The following is a 12,826-nucleotide window of genomic DNA, read 5'->3' as shown; positions in this document are numbered from 1 at the left end:
AGGTAATGCCCTGAGGGCCCCGGCCCCGGCCGGGTGGTGGCGGCGTTTGACCGCTGGCGCCCGGGGAGAGCCCCGCCTGGGCCCGGCAGCGCAGGGTAAGGGCACGCACTCATCCCTCCTCCTGCCGCACAAACCTCCGTTGTTCCGGTGCTGACACCCCCTCAGTTCAACCGTCTGTACAACGTAACCCACCTCTGGCAGCAGTGCCAACGCAAAATATTAAAACTAATGATTTTTTTTAAAATTTAACTCATGGAAGTGCTTTAAAAATAAATTTAAATATACATAACAAGGTCACCTTTTTTCCACTTACTAAGCTTCTGCATTACTTCTTTTTGGTTTTGTTCTTAGGCTTTCTTCCATTTGGAGAGAAAATTCAAGAAAACCCCAAACCATACTGTGAGAGGACAGGAACCGACACATCTGGGATTCCGAAGAACATGTTCCTGCCCAGCACCTAACTGCACTTCCTCCCTTGCCCCAAGTCCCCCAGTAGCTACCACAAAGGAACCGTATCCACCTCACCTCTCCGCAGTACCCCTCCCTTAACTGCAGACTCCCGCTAAATCAGACAAATAGCAAGTCCTAAACACAACTGTTACATTATACAAATACATGGTGTGTGATTTACTTGCCTTTTTTTGTGTGTGTCCATAATGATGTACAGTAAAAGAAATGCCACTTTTAATTCCATCAGGTTTTATTTTGGATGTTAATACTAACATTTTTAGAAAATGGAATCAAAGGCTGGCCATAAAAAAAAATTAGTAACTTTGTATTGGCAAGCAAAGTCATGTCTTTTTTTTCTTATTCTTTACTTTCTTCCTGGAGAATATGGCATGCTTCATAACTGATCTTTTACAGATCCCCATCTTTACCCTCTTTAGAGTTTTTTTCCTTTGCTTTTCGTTGCCTCTGTAAAGCAAAAAAGGAACAAACAGATTAGAAAAAAATGTAGAATGTACTTCTGTATTTGCTGGTATTTTAAATAATATGTTCATGTAAGTATATGAACTCAGAAATACTGTCACAAGAAGCACAAGGAACATTCCATCTGACAATGTTATGACATTTAATCTTCCTAAAACTGTTTGTCCACTTTACTGCCATTATTTTTCATTTATGCACTTATTCAGCATTTACCTTTAAATATAGAGAGACAACTTAACAAATGCCACTCACCAAGTACAAAAAAGCACATAGACTCGTGCTCAGTACAGAATGCATGAATATATAATAGAAAGGCTTAGAAGAAAGTACATAAAGTTTAACAACATTATGAAGACTCCTGCAAATAACACAAGACCTAAATAACCATTAAGTGTATTGTTTTCTGCCTCTGACAAAGGATGTATTTCCTAACACAAAACACTGAGTAATTTTAACAAATAAAACATGCGTATGTTTTTATTAGAAAAAGAAACCTAAATTATCTTCTGCAATAAATCAGCAAAAGAAATAACTGAAGGACTAAACTGTTCTCATACAACGGACAGAATAATACCTTACTTGACAGAAGAAACAGATGAGTTTCATTAATTTCTTTTAGTATCCTTTTAACTTTTTTTTAAGCAAAGAAAAAAACATTAAGGGAGGGAATTTATAAGACAGATATGTAAAATGATATATTGCTACCTTTTATCTCTAATACTCCATAACCAAAACTCAGATTAGTGTCACAACAGGACATGAAGCAATGTACTTGTAGTGCTCTACCATCCAGCAGGCATCTGCTGATCTCTTGATGCTGAGCCAAAAGGTTAACTATCTGAATCTCACTATGCAACAGAGGTACTTCTTTTGGGAGGGAAGATTTGCATTTCCACTGCTACAGCCATTCAAGTCAGGAACCACAAACAAACCCATGTACTCTGGAGAGGAAGTTACAGAAGTGCAGGCCAACTACTCCAAACTAGAAAGACTGAGCCAACTGCTGCATCGTCTTAGAAAATCCCCTGAAGACCATCACACAATTTCTTTTTGTCTTTTGAGACATACAAGTATGTGCTCGGGGTATGTTACAGGAGCACAATCGTGGCACAATAAAGTAGTTAACGTGACGCTCATTGATACAGATCTTACATGGTGGAGATTTAGACCATATTACAGAGAGCGCCTGAAATACCAGAAGGAAAAAAAAAGATGCCACAATGAAGAAAGAGACAGGAAGCCATGAAAACAGTGCAGTGACTCTTTTCTCTGCTCTTTCATGAGGAATCTGACAGGGATAAAAGTGTTTAATTCTGAATCTTCTTGACAGAGCTATCCCACGCACCATTCACCAAGTTTGGAATACATGTAATTCAGTTTGGAAAGAAAAGCCACAGGTAAGTGACCTGCCTTTTATCGTATCCTCCCCTTCAGTAAACACTCCCCAGCAAAACAGCAAGTGGGCAATAGTGAAACCTGACATCAGCACCCAAAGCCAAAAATTACCTCTTTTTAAATCATTTCCATGAAATAAAATCTAATCTCAACTGAATGATATCTTTTATTATATTAATGCAATATCACACTTACTGGTAGGCTGTTCTGGTGCCCGAGAGACTGGGACAGGTACTGCGCTTGTGACCTGCCTTGCCACAAACAAAACAGCCAGCAACAGTCTTCTCACAGGTGTGGTTTTGAAGAGCACAGCAGTTGCAGTTGTTACAGTGAAACCAAGCTGCAAAATAAGTAACATGATTTATGACCTTGAAAAGGTTTAGAATAATCATTCTGAAACTAAGCTTTAAATATAGGCTATATTACCAGATTTTTAATTTTGTTTTAGTTTTAAGAGATGGATGTAGTCAGTTTCTGGTCCCTTACCACATTTCATAAGGCAGCCAGGTACTTCTTCATTAGATATACTGTGTAACTATTTCAGTAATTACTGAATTATATTGCCATTAGAACTACTATGCTGTATGTGATCTTAACATGAAAAATAGTCCAGATGTTAAAATGGACTTAGAAACTGTGATTTCTGCATTGTTAACAACAATGATTGTTTCAGTTATAAATACACAGCTATAAATACAACTGCATTTGTGTATGAAACAAGTTTGACCATGACCTCTCAAACATTTTAATAATTGCCTATTTATTTATGAAATCCTAATGAAAAAGTTTACAAAATTAGGAAACATATAAAAAAATAAAAATATTTAGGTTTTCCTATAACAAATGAGATTTAGTAAGTTTTGACAAGGATTTATCGCATTTCCACACAGTGCAAATATACCCAAGTTATTGAATAACTTATGTGAAATTTAAATTCTTCCTTTACTCTATGTCTTCTGAAAGATTACATTTTATTTCTTTTACTAAATATTTTCTCTGGTTTGTAATCTCAAGTTTCTTTGGACTATAGCTTAAACAATAAGTGTACTTTTATTTAGAAAATATTTTGCTGTACTTACAGGGTTTTACACATTTTTTGCAAAGAACACAGTGTTTCCATCGTCTACCATCCTACAAAAGAGGAATAAATTCTTTGTTTGTTTGTTTTAAAAAAAACACTGATTGTATCTCAAAATGGAACTACTGATGTATGGCCCCATTATTTACAAGTCCTCTGTAGGAAGGAAGGACTGTAACTTAGAAACAAGAGTCCTGAGAATTTGTGACAACTGCAGCAAAATGGCTACATTTTGAAATCAGCAACTTCTACAGCTTCTGAAACATAAGAAGAAATGTATGTGTCAACAGACCAATAAGGTAAATTGTAAGTGGCAAGTAGTAAACTTTTCCTGACCTCTTTCCAACACAAAGAAATTGGGGAAGATAAATTAATTCCCAGTGGGTTAAGAATGAAGTCCTGTGAAGTTAATAAGAAGTCTTTGCAACTGAACTGTCTGCAGTTTCCCAAGGAAATCAGTATCAGAATGGGTTTTTACCAGAGCAAATACTACAGAAGTTATTATTTGAGTATTCCTGCCATCCAGAAAGCAGTCAAAATACTTACTTTTGACGTACATGAATTACATATCTCACAGTGCTGGTTACCAGAACTAACATACCGCTGGCATATAGTGCAAAACCTGGGTAAAAAAATATAAATGTACTGGTCCACTACTTGCTCATAAAGCAACATGAATTAATTTTATAGAAGCTCAACAATAAATACAAGGATTGCAAAATCACTTTCCTAAATTTAAGATGATGTTTCTGATGCACAAAATCATCACTTAGGCTCAGAACCTCAAAATCATCCAGACACAGTACATCTAAACAGTAAAATTCAGGTGCTTAAACTCAAATCAGTAACACTATCAGCAGTAAATCAAACTAAATCCATTCTTTTGTCCCTGATGCTTCTCTTGGTGTTCATTTTATTAACTACTGCCTCAGCCAAGCTATGATCAGGCATAGCTGTAAATCCCTCTTGTAAGCATACACAGCACTTCCTGCAGATAAGCTGAGGAATCTCATCATTCCACACTGGAAAATGTAAGCCTCTTTTTAGGTGCCCAGCCCTCCTACCCAGTTTACAGAACATGCAACATTAGAACGAGATGCAGAGATGCGGTCTTGAGCCTGGCATCCAAAAGTTAGACGTGACAATACTGAACAGCACCATCCCAAAGTCCTTTAGAGATTTTATGCCCTAATTAAGAACTCTCTTTCAGTCACTTGAGTGTTAATACATCTTACCTATAACCCTCTTCTACAGGAAGTACAATCGTACTGGGGGTGAGGTTCGTGAAGATACGGACAGGGGACTGTCTACGACCTGTCTTGCCATATTTATAAAGTGCATGATTATCATAGTCTACCTAGAAAAATAAAACCAAAGAAAAAGAGTCTTAAACTGAATGCTAAGCACAGGCAGAACTATTTACATATTTATTCTCTCTGTATGTGCTTTATGAAAATTTTGGTTTTATAAAAAAACTCTAACCCCCAAATTAGATTACAAATTCTACAGCAAGTATTTTGTCTCATTTATTTTTGGTTTGCTGGGTGTGGCAGGGTTCTTGGTAGCAGGAGAAGGGGCTACAACAGCGGCCCCCTGTGAGAAGCTTCTCAAAGGTCCTCCAGCTCCAAGTCAGACCCGCCTCCAGCCAAGGCTGAACCAATTATCGATGGTGGCCGCACCTCTCAATAATGTATTTAAGAAGGAGAACCTGAGAGGGGTTGAGGGACTTATAAGGAGGTGCTACAAGAACGACACCGAGGTCAGTGGAAGGGAGAAGAAGGAAGGGGGGGAGGTGCGCCACAGCAGAGAGTCCCCGTTACCTTGTTATGGAACGGCAGGGCCACCCCCCTGCCACCCATGGAGGTCACCAGAGGAGCAGGGATCTGCCTGCTGAGGACCCCCCGGGCTCTGTGAGAAGGAGCAGCCCCAGCTGTTGTAGTTCGGAGCTGGGAGGACTGTAACACTTCTCACTGCCCCATTCTGCCTGTTAAATGCCATTGTTGTTAAGTGGTTTGAATTAATGTCTTTTTTCTTCCCCTAACAAGCCTGAATTTTGCTTGTGACCCATAATGGGTAAGCAACACCTCCGTGTCCTTATCTCCATCCCTGAGCCTTTTGATTCATTTTCTCCTTCTCAGCGCTGGAGGGGAAGGTGTGAGTGAACAGCTGCACAGTACTTTGTTGCTAGCTGGGCCTAAACCACAACACTCACCAACCACACTATCAGGCTAGACTCAAGAAACTAAGTTCCCAATACTATAATAATCCTATTTTATATATCCCTTTTTGCTCTTTTGCAATGAGATATCTAAGATAACATTACAGTTGTTCTACTAAACAGCAACCCATTAAAAAAATGGAACTATGCTGTTTCTATTGGCAGTACAAGAACTAACGTGCATCTTAACCTATCTTAGAATAATTACAAAGTTGCAAATCCATTTAGCACTGCTTTTTCCAGCACTGCCTTCAGAGACTTGTCACAAAAATTCTCATCTCTCAACACCAGCAGGAATGCAGAACCTAGCCTAGCACAAGTTTCCAATTTTCTTCCACAAACATCAGTTCTACAAGATGCAGATACGTAGTTCTGAACACCCATGTTAAACTTCATGCAGTTGTTAGGCGAAAAAATAAAACTTTGACATCATGAACACCCATGATTGAGTGCTCTGAAGTTACTCATGTATGCATTCTTGAGCAACTTACAGAATAGATATAGTACTAGAGAAGCTGATGCCAGATTATTGACCATTTATTATGTAATTTCAAAAAAATTACATTGTTGTAATTCTACTCTGGTGACAGCAGTTTTGGAGATGAAATACCTTAATTTTCTTTTCTTTTTTTGACCAGGGCAGGGCATTACCCACCAAGCTACTGACATTTCAACATCTGGGAAAAATTAAACACTCTTCGGGTTACCTCCCACCTCTGTAATATGCACCTGTCAAAATTACTGCAAATTTCGTCACACTGAAAACCTGGCAAAAGAAATGAGTTAACGGATAGATGACAGATGAGTTAAAGATATGTAATAAACTGCAGGAGCGTGACAAAGTTATCAAAGGTATAACTAGTACAAATACAGAATCTGGGCTTCACATGATGAGCACCACAGGGTTTTCAGCACCTCCAATGATGTCAAAACTAAAGTTCAAGAAGGCGGCCCATCTACAGAGAAGTGCTGCCATTATACCTGCTTTCATTCATACTCCTGTTCACACTGCATATGACTGAAATTTAACAGAGTCACTGGGTTCAGTCATACCTGGTAATCCATCATACTGAAGCTTGGGAAATATTCAAGAATACGAGACTCAAAGAAGTATGGAAATATCCAGAACACAGGCATTTCTTGGTTGTTATGATCTAGTGATGAAAAGACTTAGATGTACATTAAAGAAAAACAAGGTACGTGAAGCATGAAAAGTGTACACTAAATGTTCTGAATACATAAACATGCATATGTGTGTCATGCTAGGCATAAGAACTATCTCCTGTAGGCCACAGAAACTTTTGGCATATTTTATATATGTGGCACTATAAGCTCCACTTAACTAACAAATTCTGTCACCCACCTAGGCTGGCAAGAAATGTTACTGGTTTGATAGCTTTTCATCTCTACCTTTAAAGTACATTTTTATTGCAAAGTAGATTTGTAAAACTGTAAAAGTTTTTAACAGAGACTTAGAGAATTGGGTATTATTAAACTAAAAGTATCATCAGAGTATATATGCTAGTTCATCTTTAGAAACTATAACGAGTGTGTTCACATTCACCTGAGTAGCAAGAATCACTGACTTTTAACTAGGTACTTTTTCTTACAGTGATGTTACAGCTCAACCCACCAATCTGGTTGTAACACATACCTTCTTTTTCTGTCTTCTTCCACATTGACATCAGTTTTTTAAAACTAGAAGCCAGTGCTCCCACTAAACCTCCAAATGGGGGATCAGTTACCATAATGACTCTTTCACCATTGTCTTGATACAAGAATTTCCTACAAGTTTCACTTGAATCCTGTAAGAAACAGAGGTTAATTCCAGAAATGTAGATTCAAGAACTGTAAAAATATTGTCTTTGGCAGTAATTATTTTAGAAGTTTCAGCTTTCAAAAAGGAAGTTATTTCCTCTTGTGTATTTCCTCTTGTATAGTGTTTAAAAAAAACTAGATTTGAAGCACTGCAAAGAAGTGCCCTGTTCAGTCAGAGATAATGTATCAAGGGCAGATACAGTTCAAGCTTCCCAAGACAGTCTTCTTCCAAAGAGTACTAAATTTAACTTGGAAAAAAGATGTTATTCATAGCAAGAAAGCAAAGTGCAGGCTCAGAATACATTTTATTCATGCCCTATAGTTTTATTCTGTAAAGCATTATCAAAGTAATGGGAAAAACCTCAAAAAATCAATTAAATCCATAGTAGTTATAAAATGTCTGAATTTTAGCAATCCAACCTGGACTCTATTATTAAAGGAAATGTAAAAAGCTATGTATTCACTGCCATCTTGCAGTGTTCTCTCCTCTATTACTTAGATTCTACTGCCTTGCCAAACCACATTTTTAACACTAATATACCTTCAAATGTGCTGCAATTCAGTCCTTGAGTACACTGTAATACTGTGTCACTACAGGTGTCACCTTTTCACACCTTGAAAAGAACACTACCATGTTTATAATGCATAATGCAGATGAACAGAGTCTATTTTTTTAATTGAAAAATACAAAACTTGAATACAGTAATGGATTAAAAAAATTCAAAGGTAAGCATTTCAGACCAGCCTCCCATTTCATTCTAGGCGATTCTTTTTATTTTCAAGATACCATTCAAAATTAGCCTTTATAATGAAAAAAAATCTGAAAATTATCTACACAGTGTGAAAGGTATCGCAATAAACCTGTTCATGCAAATCAGTGGTCTTACTAATAATGGCAGAAAAAGAACAAAGAGTGGATATACTATTGGAATAAATGTTATAAATTAATGTTTGGAATTGAATTACACTGTGATTCTCTGCTATAATAAATATCCTACTACAGCTGATGGTTTCCTAATAAACTCAAAATTAAGAACTTAATGTGACATGTAAAAAGAAACAAGAAATTCAGCATTTTCTTTAACCATTACACTAATTCAACCTCATTATATGACAAGGTTAAACTTTTGACCTTGCTTGCCTGAAATAAAGCAAAAAAACCTCCTCTTCCCTCCTACATCAAGTACCAGTGAGTAAGTCCCATGGTATCCATTGGATTTGTAAAGGCCAGGAACAAAACAATTAATTCTTTTGTAGCAATACAAGAACACGGCTAATGAATACTTATATAAGGCAACAACTTACACAAGGCTGCCATTTTAATAAAAGCATCAGTTAAGGTGTGTAAGTAACATTAGTTAGCATAAATTTAATTGGCAACTTTATCTTTGAATCAAGTGGGAGAGCATTACAGAAGAGGCACTGTTATTCTTTGATTTCTAGTACTGTTGACCATTTTTATCTCATGATAGTTCTTTCCTACTAGACTAGCCCTGACTTTCTTACAAAATTCTGCATCAACAACATGTACTTCTTTACAAATCACTCAAGAAATACTTGGCCTTACCTCTCCACCAAAAAAATAATGATTAAACATGTTGTAGTGGCAGAATTCATCCTCTGTGTAAAACTGCGAATACCTGTAAAATAAGTTTTAACAGTAGAAAAATATAAACAACTTCTTGACTGCCCTAAGGGGCATTTAGAGTGAAAACAAGTCCTTAAGAAAAACATCTTTGGGTTCTGATTACTGACAACACATACCAATACTGGGAAAAAAAAGTGTAATTACTTTTCTCATAAACTAGATGTTATTTGTGTATATGTGCAGGAACAGAAATGCAAAAAAACAACCATTGGTTTATCTTTTAAAGCAGTAAGAACACAAATCTTTGTAGGTACTCTTCAGACAGATAAATATTTGTCAAAACCTACCTGAAATCAATATCTAGCAGAAGGCTTCTAACTCTGAAATCTTCTTCTTGTGATGCTTTTGACTGGATCTTTTCATGAAGCCTGAAGTATAATTGGAGCAAAGAATTTAACACATAATCATTGGCTTCAGAAATTAGCTAGCAAGACAAGAGTGACTAGTTCTTTACTAAACCTAAAAACAAACAGATAAACCTAAACCCAAAATGGAGTAATCTGAATTTGGATTATTCTATTTGGCTAATATTCACAGTTAGAAAAATACTTCAGTCTTAAAAGATGAAAAAAGTCAGTGGAACCTACTGGATAACCATGCACAAAAAAATCCCCAAACATAAGCAAAAGTAACTCATAGTCACTTCTGTAAGATATAAGGCAGGTAATTTAAAGTGTGTATGTGTGTTACTTGCAGTGCAGCCACAGTCCTCTCCCGTATATTATGAGCTCAAAGCAAGACCCCACCAGATGTTTGGATAATCCCAACCAGTTAAAGCATAGTGAACCTCTTATTATGGGAAAATCCTCAATTATTTAAATATTAGTAAGTTGCACTTGAGACAGAAGTATTATTTGAAAGTGTAACAACTTTCACTGACGTACCTGGGTGTTCCAACACAGAGCACTCGTCTGAATCCTAAATCAATAATAAGATCCAGTAGGAACTGGCAACTTCTGTCTGCAAATAAATACTGCGCATTTGTTTTTTTATTCTCCAGTGGATAAAGAAGTTGACTGGGACTTTTTAATTGGGCAGTGGAGATATCAGACTGGAACTGGTGATCCGAGTGTGTTTCCCATTCAGCTGGCAATAGCAATTGCTGGCATTCCTGGCAAAACCTCCTCTTTGATAATGGCAACAGAACAAAATTCTCATACCTTTAAATACAAAAGACAATAGGGAACAAACTTTGACAAAGCCTCTACAAAAGACACGAAGGGGACCTATGAAGGGCGTTTCATTATTTTAAGAGTTCAAACATTTAAACAGACAATGTAGTTTAAGCTGCACTTGCAAAACCCCACTATCTACATGTGAATTAAGTAATATTCAGGGAAAAAATATTTAAAGGACACTGAAAACCATATAATATTCTGGCCAAATATACTGAGAATCCCCATAAACTAACAGGACTAAAAGTAAAGACTCCATATCAACTACCAGCAAGCAATCCTGTATGTTTATCCACAAAACGGATGTTGTTTGTTACCATATTACTTTTGCTTCTTTTCACAAAGCCTGTTACTTTTGCATACTAAAGTCAGGAATAATTTTTTGAACTTAAACTTCTACTGTCCTGTTGTTAGTACATCACAAGCACTAATGTAAGAAGAACTATATATACCAAAAAAAACCCCTAACAAACAGCTCCTGGTTGCAAATACTATGCTATCATGCTCTAATTAGATGTTTCGTGCTATTTACCCATTGCAGCCAACGAGTTCTTATTCTTCCAAATCCCTCTGACATGTTTTTATAATTTTAAAGAATCCTAAAATATTATCTCTACCTTCCTAAGCTCATTATTACTTGATTTTTACCCAATAAAATATACATAACAATACCTTTCCACATTCTGTCTGTGTGTAAAAGAGGGCTGATGATTTCTATTATATTCTTCACGTGCGGCAAGCCTAGCTTCTGACACCTGTAAAAAATAAGTATATAAAAAGTTACAAAATGAACAGATATCACTCTGTATTGCACATTACATGCAATATTAAACAAAAAGGGTGATCGAAGGTCTCATGTTCTCTGCATAGAAAAATTACCACATTCTTTGAATTGTTGTTTCAGAAGAACAAGCATGACTGCAGTACAGAGGCATGCTGCAAAACAACACGGGTCTCTCACTGTGAATTTAAACTGTGCAAAAAATAAGTACAAGCATTTCATTCTTCTACCACATCTGGGAAAATCTCAAAAGATGATTAGGATGAGGATAGAAGAGGTATAATTTCCATTAATGCATGCCAGCAGTTGCATTCCCTCTGAGGAACTATGAACTGATCCTGAACAACTGATGACAGTAGAAATGTTGCCCAAGTCTTTGAAGTGTGGCTATTTTAAAAGCGTGACAGCTCTTCTCTCAGTCTTCTACTCTGCTCCCACAAAACATACCTACAGTTTCACAGTTAACAGCGTTTCAAGATATTTGCTCAAAACTTATGGAACTGATTTGTTTAAAGGGGGACATAGTAAAATTCAATAGAACAAAAGACACCATGATACAAGTAACAATCAAGTTTCATTAGGAATAACATTTAAATCTACATAGACGAGTGATTAACCACCTCATTTTCTCTTTATACGAATTTTAGTAGTAACAAGCACAGCAATGAACTGCTTATGAACCCGATTAAATTCCAGCCTGCCAGCCTGCTGAAGACAATGACCACAGCATAAGATACTAATTTAGGAAACAGAAAAAGTAACACAAGATGTACTGGACAAAAACTGCAGCAAACTCTCCATGAATATATCAATCCCAGTTTTGTTACCCTGCAATTATCTGACAAAAGTTCTTTAGAAGACAAGAAATTGCTGCAGATGTTCTGAGACTACTGAGCATCATGCTGATCCCCACCACCTCACTATTCTCTATATCCCAGTTTGCCTGTATCCACCAGATTTTGTCTTAATCATAGAAAATGAAGACGTCTCAGGATCAGAACTACCCTATTTTGTTCAACACTGCATAGTATGGCAAGCTCCTTAACTTAAATACCTTCATGTTTTGTCAATACAGTAACAAATGCCAGTTTTGCTCCAAATGTACACAGCCTTCCTTGAAAGTTACACTTGAAAGAGGTTCTCCTGACAGAAATAAGTGCTCTGCTAAACATAAACTATGAATGTTTACCAAACATCAACTGCTGCAGATTTCCAGAACATACTTTTTTTCTCCCAATTTTCTATTAAATAGAAAAAAAAAAAAAATCCCCAATATTTACTATAGTCCTAAGTAGTGCTCCCTTACCTTCTCATCTTCCCACTGGAAAAAGTTACAATCTCTTCTATCCCTACAAGCTGAACAAGCATAAAATCTTCGTCCTTCCTCTTTTCCTTGGCTGGTCTTTACAAACAGAAGAGCAGGACCTAAAGGAGAAACGTAATTATACGATGACACACGGGCCACCAACAGATCTGTTTTAATGCCTCCACTGCAAGTGTCAGGCTTCCAGAATGAAACATTAACAAAGGCTGCTGCAAGACACAACCTCTGGCAGAGGAGCCGAGAAAGCAGCTAAAGACGAGCAACAGAGACGCTCAGGGAGGTGTCGAGCCCCCCACCCGCTGGCAACTGCGGCCACCTGGGTCAGGCCCCTCAAAGCCCCCGGCCAGGCCCGCTCCTCCCCTCGGCGGGGCCCGGCCCCCATCCCGCCCGAGGTGCCTCCTCGCCGCCCGCCTCACCGTGCGGGCAGCTGGGAGCGCTGGGCGCCAGGCCGAGCAGGGC

General features: G+C 37.5%; 1 protein-coding gene across 1 annotated transcript in view; it reads right to left on the bottom strand.

The window, feature by feature from the left end:
* Positions 1-682: 682 nt before the first annotated feature.
* Positions 683-12,826, bottom strand: part of ZCCHC4 (zinc finger CCHC-type containing 4) — a 36,426-nt gene continuing 24,282 nt past the window's right edge. The window contains exons 4-16 of the mRNA XM_026846944.1: positions 12,784-12,826; positions 12,350-12,468; positions 10,935-11,017; positions 9,972-10,247; positions 9,375-9,455; positions 9,007-9,079; positions 7,276-7,426; positions 6,675-6,775; positions 4,639-4,760; positions 3,950-4,025; positions 3,405-3,456; positions 2,521-2,665; positions 683-915 (exon numbers count right to left, since the gene is read on the bottom strand). Coding sequence (XP_026702745.1) covers positions 792-915; positions 2,521-2,665; positions 3,405-3,456; positions 3,950-4,025; positions 4,639-4,760; positions 6,675-6,775; positions 7,276-7,426; positions 9,007-9,079; positions 9,375-9,455; positions 9,972-10,247; positions 10,935-11,017; positions 12,350-12,468; positions 12,784-12,826 — 1,446 coding nt within the window. The 3' untranslated portion in view covers positions 683-791. The remainder of the gene's footprint in view (positions 916-2,520; positions 2,666-3,404; positions 3,457-3,949; positions 4,026-4,638; positions 4,761-6,674; positions 6,776-7,275; positions 7,427-9,006; positions 9,080-9,374; positions 9,456-9,971; positions 10,248-10,934; positions 11,018-12,349; positions 12,469-12,783) is intronic.

Source organism: Athene cunicularia (genome assembly GCF_003259725.1).
Source record: "Athene cunicularia isolate RWA chromosome 4 unlocalized genomic scaffold, athCun1 chr4_part1, whole genome shotgun sequence".
Classification (NCBI taxonomy): Eukaryota; Metazoa; Chordata; class Aves; order Strigiformes; family Strigidae; genus Athene; species Athene cunicularia.
This window is presented reverse-complemented; position numbering and strand designations above follow the sequence as displayed.